Consider the following 12792-nt stretch of genomic DNA (forward strand, 5'->3'; position numbering starts at 1 on the left):
CAAAACATGTTCCAAATCAAATAGCTTATTTTCTAGCACATAATCCATCAGCTCAATAAACTTCAGCTTCCTTTCAGCCTTTTCTTTGAGTTAGAAGTTACTGTGTCAAGTCATTTCTCTTATACCTCAGCCCCAGAATGTATCCTGGATCACCTCCACAATTGCTGGAAAATTATCTGCTCACCAAGTTTCATTGGAATCTGTTCCATTACTTGAGTTATCTTAACAATCACTGGTGAAAACATTACCTCCTTAACGGAGGTAATAATTAAGACATTTCTCATGTCCAACAGGCACAAATCCTCAACTTAGACATTTGTCAGAAGCTATTAATTTTAATGAGCATTGCATAGTATCCATTTGATTTCAGTACATTGATTGTTCTACTAATAGTATGTAATGATCTTTGTAACATGATGCATTTTTTTTTAAATTATTCCTCTGTTTAAATGTAGACTATGAAATCCAGTCACAAATTCAAACTGTCCACTTCAGAAGATGCAGATTGGCGGCAAGATCTGGAGTCCGTCGTCCACATGAGATCTCATTCAGGTTAGTTTTTGCTCTGGCCGAACAAACTATATAAAAATATTGCATCATTTTACCTTGTTCCTGCCTCACTTATCACACAAGCTTTATTTTTTTTAAAAACACGGTTAAGATCCTGATAACAGACACGCACACACACACTGATCTGTGACATTTAACGCAGCGCCCACTGAAGAGGATATAGATGGAGGAACAGCTGCACAGACCAAAGGAGTAGATACCAGAGGGAAGATATCTGAGCTTTGGATCCAGACACTCCATCAGTTCTTGACAAACTTTCTTGCACGCTTCTGCACATCAATGCTTAATAGAAGCACCATGAAGGAGCTCCAGAGGCAGGTAGTCCATGTGCATAGACTATACAACGATGCACCCCCTAATTAATGGCTGTATGTTAACAAGAGTTAGCTTTATTAATAAAGAGTGATTTATCCGTTTAACAACTGCTGCGGCAACAGTGTCCTCAAACACAGACTACACACTGTAAATTTAAATACACACCACTCACTCAGTTGCAAAACAACCATTTTCTTCCTAAACCTTTATTATGTGATTCTTTTTCAGCAATGCCCCAGTATTCAAAAAGTTAAATATGAGCATATATCTAACTAAAACAGGTAAATAACAGTCCCTGCCTCTCAAAGCTAAAATGCTACACAGCTGAAGGAGGTGTGAAGACCATGAGGTCACTGGGACAGACAGATTGCCGTATTCTGTCATTCAAGTTGGGAGTGAAGAGAAGCATTGTGGACTCCGCTGTGTGGGCCTGAAAGCGCCAAACAGAACAACAGTGAGGATGCTCAGGTTACAGTAAAAGAACGAACTACAGCGGGTAGAGATCAAGGCAGCTTTAGTTCAAATTCAGTATTTCAAGAGGTTAAGCAAGAACTGACCTGCAGCGACTGACGAGGCAAATCTGCAGGTGTCAGAGACAAAGCTGTGGGGGAGATCAAGACATCTGTGAGTGACAAACTGCTTTTACCATTATAAATACAGTTACTGAACTGAAGAGTTATGATAGAATTATGCAGCTACAGAATTTTCTGCATCATTTCAACAATTTCTATTGCAAAAATTCTGTTAATTTTTGAAGCAAATTTTAAAATACCCAGTTCTGGTTTCATTCTGCACGCAAATAATTATAATAATAATAATAAAAAAGGTTTTTATTGTTAAGCAATTTGCAGATAATTTCTTAAATTACTTTATTGAACATTTTAGTGCCTAAACTGTGGAAAACATTTGTTCATCTTTGATCTTATGTTGTGTAAATCTCTTTCTTCAGCAAACTTGGAGAATACAATAAGTGATCACTGCTCTGAGCTGTCTGTTTTTAAGTTATTTCCTTTCAAAACAGGAAGAAAATTAATGTTAGGCAGAGAACCACTTTCACAATAAAGCGCTTTAATGTGCAGCTGCTATTGTTTTAATGTAAAAAAAAAAAAAATGCTTTTATTGTGAAAACTTGTTACCAGTAGCGGCTTTACGTGTTGCTGACTGCTGTGGACAGCAGAACTCACTGCACCGGTGACATGGAAGGTCCACAGTTAAAGTTCTCGACACTAAAAGTGGATTAGTCGAGTTGAATTGTATTATCATATGAACCTGAAAAATCCAGGTGTGTTGTGTTTGCGTGTGCAGCGTCTGTGGGTGTGCATCATACCAGGTACATGCTGCGTTGGAACGTCCTCAGACCGACTCACGGGGCTCTTGAATTCTACATCCACTGTCATCGGGGACAGTGTCTTGCTGTCTACTCTTTCTCTCGGAGACAGACTGCACTGCTGTGAGGGCTGGAGGTAAAGCTCAAAGTCCAGACCAGGAATGTCCTCAAGACACACACATATATATATTATTTTCTTTAAAAGGAGGAGCTTCATCTCTAGCTGGTGGAGAACACACTTGGATCAGTTTTAAACTGAAGCCTGAAAGTTTGTTTACCTCGATAACAGAGTTGTCAGGAGTTGCCCCTGTGGGCTCCGGGGTGTCCACGGGGTCCTGTACTACCAGAGGAGAGGGAACCTCCTCCTGAATGGACTTTGAGAGCTGAGCGGGAGAGGCAGGAAGTGGTGTGTGAACTGGGGTCCGTGATAATGCGGTGGATTGCCGTGTGACTCGTGGTGTGTGATACACGCCGCAGGGAGACGGACGAGGCTGCGCGACGCCATTCAGACGGCTGGATCTCCTCACCGAACCTGAACACAAGCACCTGTTAGTCCAAGTGGCACAAGCAGCAGCTAACACCTGTTGCGAGTTCTCCTCTCACCTGGTGCTTTGGTTGGACTGTCACCGTGGACGACCACAGTGTTTATCTGCCCCGCCTCCTCACAGCTCACTCTGAGGTCGCTCTCTGCATCGGCTGCTTTCTCCGCCTCAGTCCCCTGCTGTCTGGCTTTCATGGCTGCTTTAGCGGCCGCCAGCCGAGACTTGGCGGCCGCTTTGGTCCCTGCTGACTTCACTACTGCAGGTTGTTTCTGTAACAAAGGACAAATTTGCAAAACATACTTTTGTTGTTCTTTCCAGAAAACAGTAATGTTGCCATTAAACTGCATGAATAAATTTAAACTTTTCCCCCTTTTATTTTCAAATTTGAGACAGTATCTCTAATGATCTAAGAGTGGCGTGCTTTGATAGAGACAAAGTTTCTGCTGTAATCAGCTCAGATTTGATGCAACCTAAAATAAATAAATAAGTGTTGAATTTATTCTACAAATCTTTTCCCTCTGGGTGATTTTTAAGAAAACACCACCTTTATGACTTTCTTCTGCTGGGGACGCGGCTTCTCCTCCTCCACCCACCCTCGAGCCTCTGCTTCTTTGAGAGCATCAAACTTCCTGTTGATGTCCTCCACCTGACAAATGACAGATGATTAACTCATCTTTTCCCAGTTACAGTTCTTGCTCATTCATTACACATTTTACTTACCTGGTAATAAACCATGTCCCAGAACCCCTGCAGGTCAGTGCAGGTGGTAATTTTGTCTCCTCGTCTGAACTCGCAGTCGTCCACCAGACCGCTGAACTGTTTAAAACGCTCCTTCATCAGCAGCCTTGCTTGTCCAACAGCTGTACGCATCTGGTCTCTCACTAAATGTGTCGCAGAAGCAGGACAGACAAAAATTGTCTTACAGCTTATGAGTACAAACACCAACACTCTGTGAAGCCTCACACTCAGTGTGTGACTGCAGCTCCGGGTAACAGGTGAGGACTCACTCTCTTCGGTGATCGACTCGTCTTCTACTTTTGGCTCCCAGCAGCCGCAGAGACTCATCAACCTCTCAGTCTCATTAGCAATTTCAGACCTGAGCACAAAAAAAAAAGAAAAAAAAAAAGATTTATAATAAACAGAAGAAAGTGGTTCTGAACTTTAGTCAGGAATGACAAAAAAAAAAAAAAAAAAAATCTGGGTGGTTAATGTTACCAAGCCTCATTTATAATAAAATATATGGGCGGTTCCACAGCCCCCAGCAGACTTGATGTTTGCCAGTAACTATCTGCAAAAGGGAACAGAGTGCAACCATGTCCTAGTGAACACACAACTTTTGAACTCAAGGCACCTTGACACTTGCATGAATTTAATCCCTGCACTGCCGCGCAATTTGTCGTGCCAATATGTCCTGCATGATGCCATGCTATATAAAATAATCATTTTGTAGCTGATGACGCATTTGTTGTCAAAATTTGTGATAAACCATTCTCTCATTGCTCCCAGATTCAGAGGAATTATCTCCAGCTGCAGGTTCTTTTGTGTGCGTCATGCGGTGGAGAATGCATTTCGAATCTTGTCTCAGAGCTAATTTATTATAATATATTTACTGTAATGGATTGGTAAAACATTTTGCATTTTCATTCCTTCTCATGAGTTTAGATAATGTATCTTTAAAGTTATGTTTATTATAGATGTAACATCTCAATCATTCAGATCCCCTCCGCACAATGACACGTAGTGACAGTGTTTTCAAAAAGGTTGCACAAAGTTCAGGATTAGTTCACGCAAGTGGCATTAAATTAACAGTTCCAAGTTTTCTTTGCACACTGGCATGCAGCTGTGCACAGCTCAGTCAACATTAGTACGTGCCAGTGTGCAGATTAATTCGTGTCAAGGTGGCTTTAGATTTACAATGAAGAAAACATGATTCCATGGTGACCACAGCTTATTTTGTTCTCTAAAGCGAGAACAATGACCTTAAAATGTATTTCCAAAACATTTTTCTGAACAGTTCATGTCTTAATTAGTAGAATACATGATTAGAAGAATAAGTTACAGCACAACTAAAACAGAAGACCAGACATGGGTTTGACTCCCTGGAACAAACAGATGTTCAAATTAATTAATAATGCTTGGATGTGCAATAAAACTTGAGAAAATTGTTTATTATGCAGATTAATGCATTTTATGACATTTGTGGCTATAATTAAAAGTAATATTGTTGCTGTTTAAAATGGGGTAATTTAGTACATTTTAAGAACACCACAGTGCTGTTTTTAGGAAGGATTTAGTCATTTTTGTTGTTTCCGACTTCAAGCCAAGTGGAAACACGATTTCTCTCTTAAAACTGCACAGTATTACCCCATTAACAACATCTTCTACAATACTATTATTTAATTATTGATAGACGTATCATAAAATGCATTAATGTGCATCATAAGTAATGTTTCCATTTCCAAGATGTCTGTGAATGTTTCTGGGTTTTAGGATCCACCTTTTTTTCCTTTTTTAAATATCATAATAATAATAAAAAAAAAAATATGTTGAAGAAATGCAGTTCTGGGTTTTAGGATCCACCTTTTCCCTTTTTTAAAATACCAAATGTGTTGAAGAAATGTAGTTCCACAAGAGTTACAGTGACTCATCTGATGCGGTATCTAAAAACAGCCATTAAAAGCACCTGAAATAAGGCACATCGCGCTTCAATCCCTGGGGTGTGACTGGAATTTTATCTGTCAGCATGGAAGACGGACAAGGACGAGCTTTAGTAGAAGAAGCTTGACTGGACCCGGCCGGATGATCAAAGCTCAGCACCGGGGCTGGAGGAAAACTGAAGCTGCAGCTGAGAAAGAAGAACCACAGCGTGGCCATGAGATGGGAAATATCAAGAACTGACTCAAGTTCTTATCCACACACACCCACAGAAGAGGATCTACATTTAAAAAAAACTAACTGTTAGTCATCTGGTTTTTGTAGCAAATTCAGTTCTTTGATGTGAAAAAGCTCAAACGGGCACCAGTGAAACTTTACCCACGTGAACAAAACATTTTATGCATCTTTAAAAATACTGTAAACGTTTATAACAAATGTTTACAGTATAATGTTTAAAAATATTAAAATTGATTTGATGTTCAAAATTTCGATAAGAAGTAAACGTATAACAAAAATGAAACCAGACCTTGGCATGAGGAAGGCGTCCGCAGAGCGAGGGGTGAGCGGCTCAAATCTGAAGGATGACAAACCCTTGGGGGCCTCGAATGTGAAGCCTTCAGGAGCGAACGAGGACAAAGCTGAAGAAGGTTTATCTCCAGCGGGGACGGGGTCCGCCGCCATAGTGCAGGGTGTCGGACTGGAAGGACAAGGATTCTGCTTGGACTCCTGCACAAAACAACCGGCAAGCTTATGGTCAAAAAGAAGAGAGGAATTTATCCTGTTTGTAAACACAGTGTGTGTGTGCGCGCAAAACACTCGCCTTAGGTGCAGACGGCTTATTAACGGATGCTGAAAATGAAAGGAATGAGACACTAAGTGTTTTAACAAACAAAAGTGAACACGGCAAAGGTGTGGGTGGTACAGGTTTTACCGCTGCAGTTCCTTTTCCTGTCAGAATAGGGGGCATTAGCGGTAATGTTCGCTTTGGTCCGTGCAGATCTTAAATCTAAGGAGAACACAGCATCTTTTTCTCTTTGCTTTTACACTTTAACCAAAATGAAATGATAATAAAAAAAAGAGCTAACAGACAAAGTCAGATTTTGTCTCAGTGTGTACCTGCAGACTTGTTCTTTGGGTTGTCTTTCACCGAAGGAACAGCCACAACTGGAGGCCTGTTGGCTGATCGGATGGACAAAGTACGTATGGTGGGGTCCACTGTCAGCAAATGAGAAAAGGCAAGAGGATAAAAGGAATGTGATGGCTGTGCTGTGGGATCAAGGAGATAAAAGGATTTTTCTTGGTACCTGCACAGACTCTGGTACTGGTCAGCAGCGGTGCTGGTGCCGGATTGGCAGCAGCAGCTGCTGCTCTGCTCCTGGTTGTTCTTTCCACTGTAGGAAAAGTGAGAACTCAGATTGTGTTCATTTTACATAAAGTGACTAAAGCTGCAAAATTCCAGGAATTTTCAATTGAAAATAAACTGGAAATTTAAAACGATAGCAGGTTAGCCTGTGTATGTGGAGAGAAGGGGGCCAAACCAAACTTAATGAAAACCTAACGGATGTGTACTGTGCATTCCCCAATCACATGCACAGATAATTTCTAGAATTCTGCACACTATAGCTGAACTATTGAAGCCATATTAATGCATTTAAATCCAAGGAGTACATTTTGAATGGGAGACAAGGTTTTTCTTTAATATGTATGTTTACTTTATTAAACATTCGTGGTTTTATTTGTTGTTCAGTTCAATTTCTACTAAAAAAAAGTCAGTTTAAAAATATGTATTAGAAATGTTTGCATTCATGTCTACTTATGAGCAAACAAAATGTTAATATTTATGCTTGTATGAGATACCGTTTGCATCAATTACCCCAAATCTCCAGTAAATTTCCATTAACTTATTTATATTCCCATGGAACATTTCCTACTCTGAAAACTGCAAATTGTTAAAGTCTAAATTACCTAAATTCCTAAGCTTAAATTCATTCAATACCGAAAGTTTCCACCCATTTGCAGCCCTAAAAACGACAACCATCATCATAAGGCTTTTTTTTCCTAATGCATATCAGTTACACATTAGAACTGCATCAACTAGTCGATTGAAAGACAATAACAGGCAACTATTTGAATAACTGACTCATTCTCATTTAAAATCATATGAGAAAAATTTCAGTTCTTCAAATGTTCAGATCTCATTCACTTCACTTTTGAATAAACTGGTTTGACAGTTTCACATCATTCACAGACATGTTTCAAATGGCTCTAAACCACATTTTCTGCCACTTTAAATAGCGGCAAAACAATGTTGACAGAAAACTGGTTTGCTGCTTTTAACCTATACCTCAAACAGCACATTAAAGAAATTGTAACTCCAAACCAGTGACAAGATGACTAAATTTATGATCAACTGGGTTGTTAGTAATCTGAATGCCGTTTGGATTTTAAAATTGTTAGTAAGTTATTTGAAGAAAACTCCTCAGGTTTATAAAAAAAGAAAAAAGGTTGTGACCATTAATGATTTCATTAATCAGGAAAAAAAGCACAGAAAATACTGTTCGTGTCAATCCTGTTATACATACAAGCATTAGAATTTCATTTTACCTTTGTTCGCAGCAGTATGTCTCTGTGTTTTTACTGGCTGTGGACACTTAAAGAAATATACAACAAAAAACATGTTACGCTGGAAAGACATTTATGATGTGGTGATTAGAAAGATGTACTGAGGCAGTATTGTACCTTCTGCTGCTGTTTCATAGAACGAGTCGTCCGCATACTCTGGGACAGACAAGTCAAAAGTAAAAATCACAAGTCAGTCTATGGAACCATTTTCCAGTACATGATATAAACCACAATGAAAAAGGGGAACATCATGTAGGTAGATTTACAGTTAATAAAAATAGTCTCACCTCCTTAAATCCTGGTGGGACCGGTGGCAGAGAGACAAACATAAGGGTGTCCTTTGGACGATACAGACCCGTCTTAAATACATCTCTGCGCTCCCTCTCTCGCTTTTCCTTCTGTAGAGCCTTACGCTCCTTCCAGCGCTCCAGCTGTTTCATCTTCTCTTCTGCCGCCTTGACTAGAAAATCAAACACACACAGGACACAAGTCATAAATTATCAACATTCAGACTCTCTCAGGATTATGATGCCTAAAATAAAGACAATCTGTGGGATTTTAGCTGTGTACAAGCAACATGGGTATGTATCCAAATGGTCTTGAGTCATTACGTTTAGCAATTTTTGCAGCACTCTGGACATTCTCCTGGACGATTGACATGTTAGTCCTCGCCATAGACAAGTCCAAGGAGGAGCATTCCAAGACAGGGAGCTGGTTAATATTCCGACGTGTGTTTATGGCCCTCTCCCGGTTCTCCTTCTGGGACTGAGACCTCCTACGGGACATTTTGACCCTCAGCATCAACACACTGTTGTCCCGTTGACGCAGCTGAGAAAATCGAGTCTCCATGGTTGAATTTCCTGGTGTGATTAGGAGAAAACAAGACTGTTGAAAGCAGCAAACCTTAATTCTGCTCCTGCAACATTATCACAGAGGACAATTAAGATGGCATAACATGCCTGATTAATCAGATGTGTTTAGGAGAGAAGAATGGTAAAATATGCAGAACTGGGAATCTTACAGGATTTAACCGTGCACAACTAGTAATGTCCACTGGAATCTTTGAGCCAGACATCACACGACAAATGACTGAGTCCCTAAATACTAAAATATTCCTACAACACATTTATATGGGTTGCCGCAGACTTTACCCGAGCGCCCCCTGGTGGCCGTTTTTGGCCGATGAAAACATCGCCGAGTTCAATACAAATACGTGCAATTTGGTTACATAAATCTCATGTTTCAGGCAGTGAAAACTATAAGCTGGTTAGAGACTAAACAAAACCAGCTGATTTCAACAGACATTCAATGCAACCCGAACGCGTTTTCATCGGGCGGCCAGTCGCAAAAGTACGAATTCTCGTCTTCGGATTCGCCACTTCGCCCGAAGTGACGTGGCTCCGTGGGAACCCACAGCACTTTCACGGTCAAAGTGCTTTACAGTGATACCTCACATGCCAAATTTTTGTTCTACCCTTTGAATTAAAGCTAAAGGTCCACATTACAAGGAGATCTTGTTTCATTTATCTCCACTGGGATGATGTGGAAACGAAAAACAAAAAACGTCCAAATACTTATGGACCGGACTGTAGACTCAACAGAATATATACCCACATTCAATAAGTATTTTAAATCAATAGTGATTACAAAATTATAACAATCCGTGTGCCTGATTGTTGGAAACTGAGTATTCTTTTTTAATCTGATCTTAGATAAGTTTCCTACATTTTCCTTGGAGAGTGTAAACAATGTTTAACGCACGCACCAGCGTTCTGTCCATCGACATTCCCAACAACAAAGGTAACCAAAACTAACACCGTTTGAAGTTATAAGTCTTAAAAGTTATTAAAACCTAGCAAGCGCTAACAGCTAACCGATGAAAATCACTAAGAAAAGCTAATTGCTAACTAAGGCTAAACATCCGAGATGTAGATGAACGATATGTTAGTTGATTTATATCGGCAACTTACCTTGAACTCTTTTAAACCACCGACTTTCAAAACAAACCCTCACTTTACTCACTTTAAAAAAAAAAAAAAAAAATGTTGACAGAAGACGGGAAAAACTCGCCACAGAAACGGCGGGTGACTTTTTAAAAATAGTCCAAAGCGATGCTCATTGGCTGGAAACGTATTCTTAGTCTTCTTCCCTGACAAGCGTAATGCACAATAAAAGAGAGCGCCACCTACGTACCTGGAATGGGCATCGCAATCACAGTGAGGGTGAAATTCTACACAATGATCCCGCCTGCGCATTCAAACTTTGGTTTAAGTTAGTGCTCAAGATATCAGTTATTTTTTTTTTATTTAATTTTGATTTAATCTTTACTTAACCAGGTAAGTTAAGAAAAAAAATTCTCATTTACAATAGCGACCTGGTAAATTAATTACTTTAATAAGTGAGGAAATACCCCATTGTCACTAGCTCCTTAAATATGACAGTTTGTTAATTTTGTGTGTGCATATGTGATATTTTTTAAAGTATATTCAATGGTTATTTGACTGATACGATGACAAAGAAGCTATTAAAATTAAGGTACTGCTGGTGTATTAAAGAAACCCCCAATATTTATTCAATGAAATTATGAAGTTAAGAAATATACTGTACTATTTTTAGTTGACTGAAATACATTTTTTGTATTTTACTGCACATAACGGACACAGTAATAATTTCAGAGAAAATGTACTTTTATTTAGTATTTTTAAAAAATATCTGGACTATAATAAACTTTGCTTTAACCCACTTTCCAATTCTCAAATCTTACTTATTGACATTGTTGAGAAGTCTTACTGTACAGTGCATCTGGAAAGTATTCACAGCACTCCACTTTTCCATCTTTTATGTTACAGCCTTATTCCATATTTTTTTTCCTCAAAATTCTGCACTCAACACCTCATAAAGACACTTTTTTTTAAAGATTTTTGTAAATTTATTAAACAACAACAAAAAAGTCACATGTACAAGTATTCACAGCCTTTCCCATGAAGTTCAAAATTAAGATCAGGTGCATCCTGTTTCCACTGATCATCATGGAGATGTTTCTACAGCTTAACTGGAGTCTACCTGGGGTAAATTCAGTTGATTGGACATGATTTGGAAAGACACACACCTGTCTACATATAAGGTCCCACAGTTAACAGTGCACGTCAAAGCAAAAGTCAAAGAAACTATCTGTAGACCTCTGATAAAGGATTGCCTTGCACAAATCTGGGGATAGGAAGGGTACAGAAACATTTCTGCTGCTTTGAAGGTCCCAATGAGCACAGTGGCCTCCATCATCCGTGAATAGAAGAAGTTCAGATCCCCCAGGACTCACCCTAGAGCTGGCCGCCCATCTAAACTGAGCAACCTTAATTTGGGAGGTGATCAAGAACCCGATAGTTACTCTGTCAGCTCCAGCATTTCTCTATGGAAAAAGAACCTTCCAGAAGGACAACCATCTCTGCAGCAATCCACCAATCAGGCCTGTATGGTAGAGTGTCCAGATGGAAGCCACTCCTTAGTAAAAGGCACATGGCAGCCCACCTGGAGTTTGCTAAAAGGCACCTGAAGGACTCACAGACCATGAGAAACAAAATTATCTGGCCTGATGAGACAAAGACAGAACTCTTTGTTTGGTGGAAACCAGGCACCATCTCTAGAGTGAAGCATGGTGGTGGCAGCATCATGCTGTTGGGATGTTTTTCAATGGCAGGAACTGGGAGACTAGTCAGGATTGAGGGAAAGATGAATGCAGCAATGCACAGAGACATCCTGGATGAAAACCTGCTCCAGAGCGCTCTTGACCTCAGACTGGGGTGTCGGTTCATCCTTCAGCAGGACAATGATCCTAAAGACACCGCCAAGATATCAAAGGAGTGGCTTCAGGACAACTCTGTGAATGTCCTTGTGTGGCCCAGCCAGCATCCAGACCTGAATCCAAGAGATGTGAAACAGGCTGTACACTGATGCAACTCCATCCAACCTGATGGAGCTTGAGAAATGCTGCAAAGACTATGGGGGAAAAACTGCCCAAAGATAGGTGTACCAAGGTTGTGGCATCATATTCAAAAAGACTTGAAGCTGTAATTGCTGCCAAAAGGCGCATTAACGATTATATATATATATATATATATATATATATATATATATATATATACATACACTCAACAAAAGTATAAACGCAACACTTTTGGTTTTGCTCCCATTTTGTATGAGATGAACTCAAAGATCTAAAACTTTTTCCACATACACAATATCACCATTTCCCTCAAATATTGTTCACAAACCAGTCTAAATCTGTGATAGTGAGCACTTCTCCTTTGCTGAGATAATCCATCCCATCTCACAGGTGTGCCATATCAAGATGCTGATTAGACACCATGATTAGTGCACAGGTGTGCCTTAGACTGCCCACAATAAAAGGCCACTCTGAAAGGTGCAGTTTTATCACACAGCACAATGCCACAGATGTCGCAAGATTTGAGGGAGCGTGCAATTGGCATGCTGACAGCAGGAATGTCAACCAGAGCTGTTGCTCGTGTATTGAATGTTCATTTCTCTACCATAAGCCGTCTCCAAAGGCGTTTCAGAGAATTTGGCAGTACATCCAACCAGCCTCACAACCGCAGACCACATGTAACCACACCAGCCCAGGACCTCCACATCCAGCATGTTCACCTCCAAGATCGTCTGAGACCAGTCACTCGGGACAGCTGCTGAAACAATCGGTTTGCATAACCAAAGAATTTCTGCACAAACTGTCAGAAACTGTCTCAGGGA

At 40.0% G+C, this 12792-nt stretch overlaps 1 protein-coding gene across 1 annotated transcript; it reads right to left on the reverse strand.

Annotated features, from left to right (window-relative positions):
• Positions 1-908: 908 nt before the first annotated feature.
• On the reverse strand, positions 909-9096 carry dlgap5 (discs, large (Drosophila) homolog-associated protein 5). Its single transcript, XM_034193501.1, has 18 exons — positions 8643-9096; positions 8319-8491; positions 8149-8187; positions 8014-8059; positions 6714-6800; positions 6526-6624; positions 6341-6415; positions 6230-6258; positions 5936-6135; positions 5438-5599; positions 3762-3850; positions 3475-3635; positions 3299-3400; positions 2816-3023; positions 2491-2744; positions 2213-2378; positions 1443-1486; positions 909-1315 (listed from the first exon to the last, which is right to left on the reverse strand). The coding sequence occupies exons 1-18, from the start codon at positions 8878-8880 to the stop codon at positions 1202-1204; spliced, it is 2286 nt and encodes a 761-aa protein (XP_034049392.1). The 5' UTR covers positions 8881-9096; the 3' UTR covers positions 909-1201.
• Between the last annotated feature and the right edge of the window lie 3696 nt (positions 9097-12792).

This window comes from Thalassophryne amazonica, chromosome 18 (genome assembly GCF_902500255.1).
Source record: "Thalassophryne amazonica chromosome 18, fThaAma1.1, whole genome shotgun sequence".
Taxonomy (NCBI): domain Eukaryota; kingdom Metazoa; phylum Chordata; class Actinopteri; order Batrachoidiformes; family Batrachoididae; genus Thalassophryne; species Thalassophryne amazonica.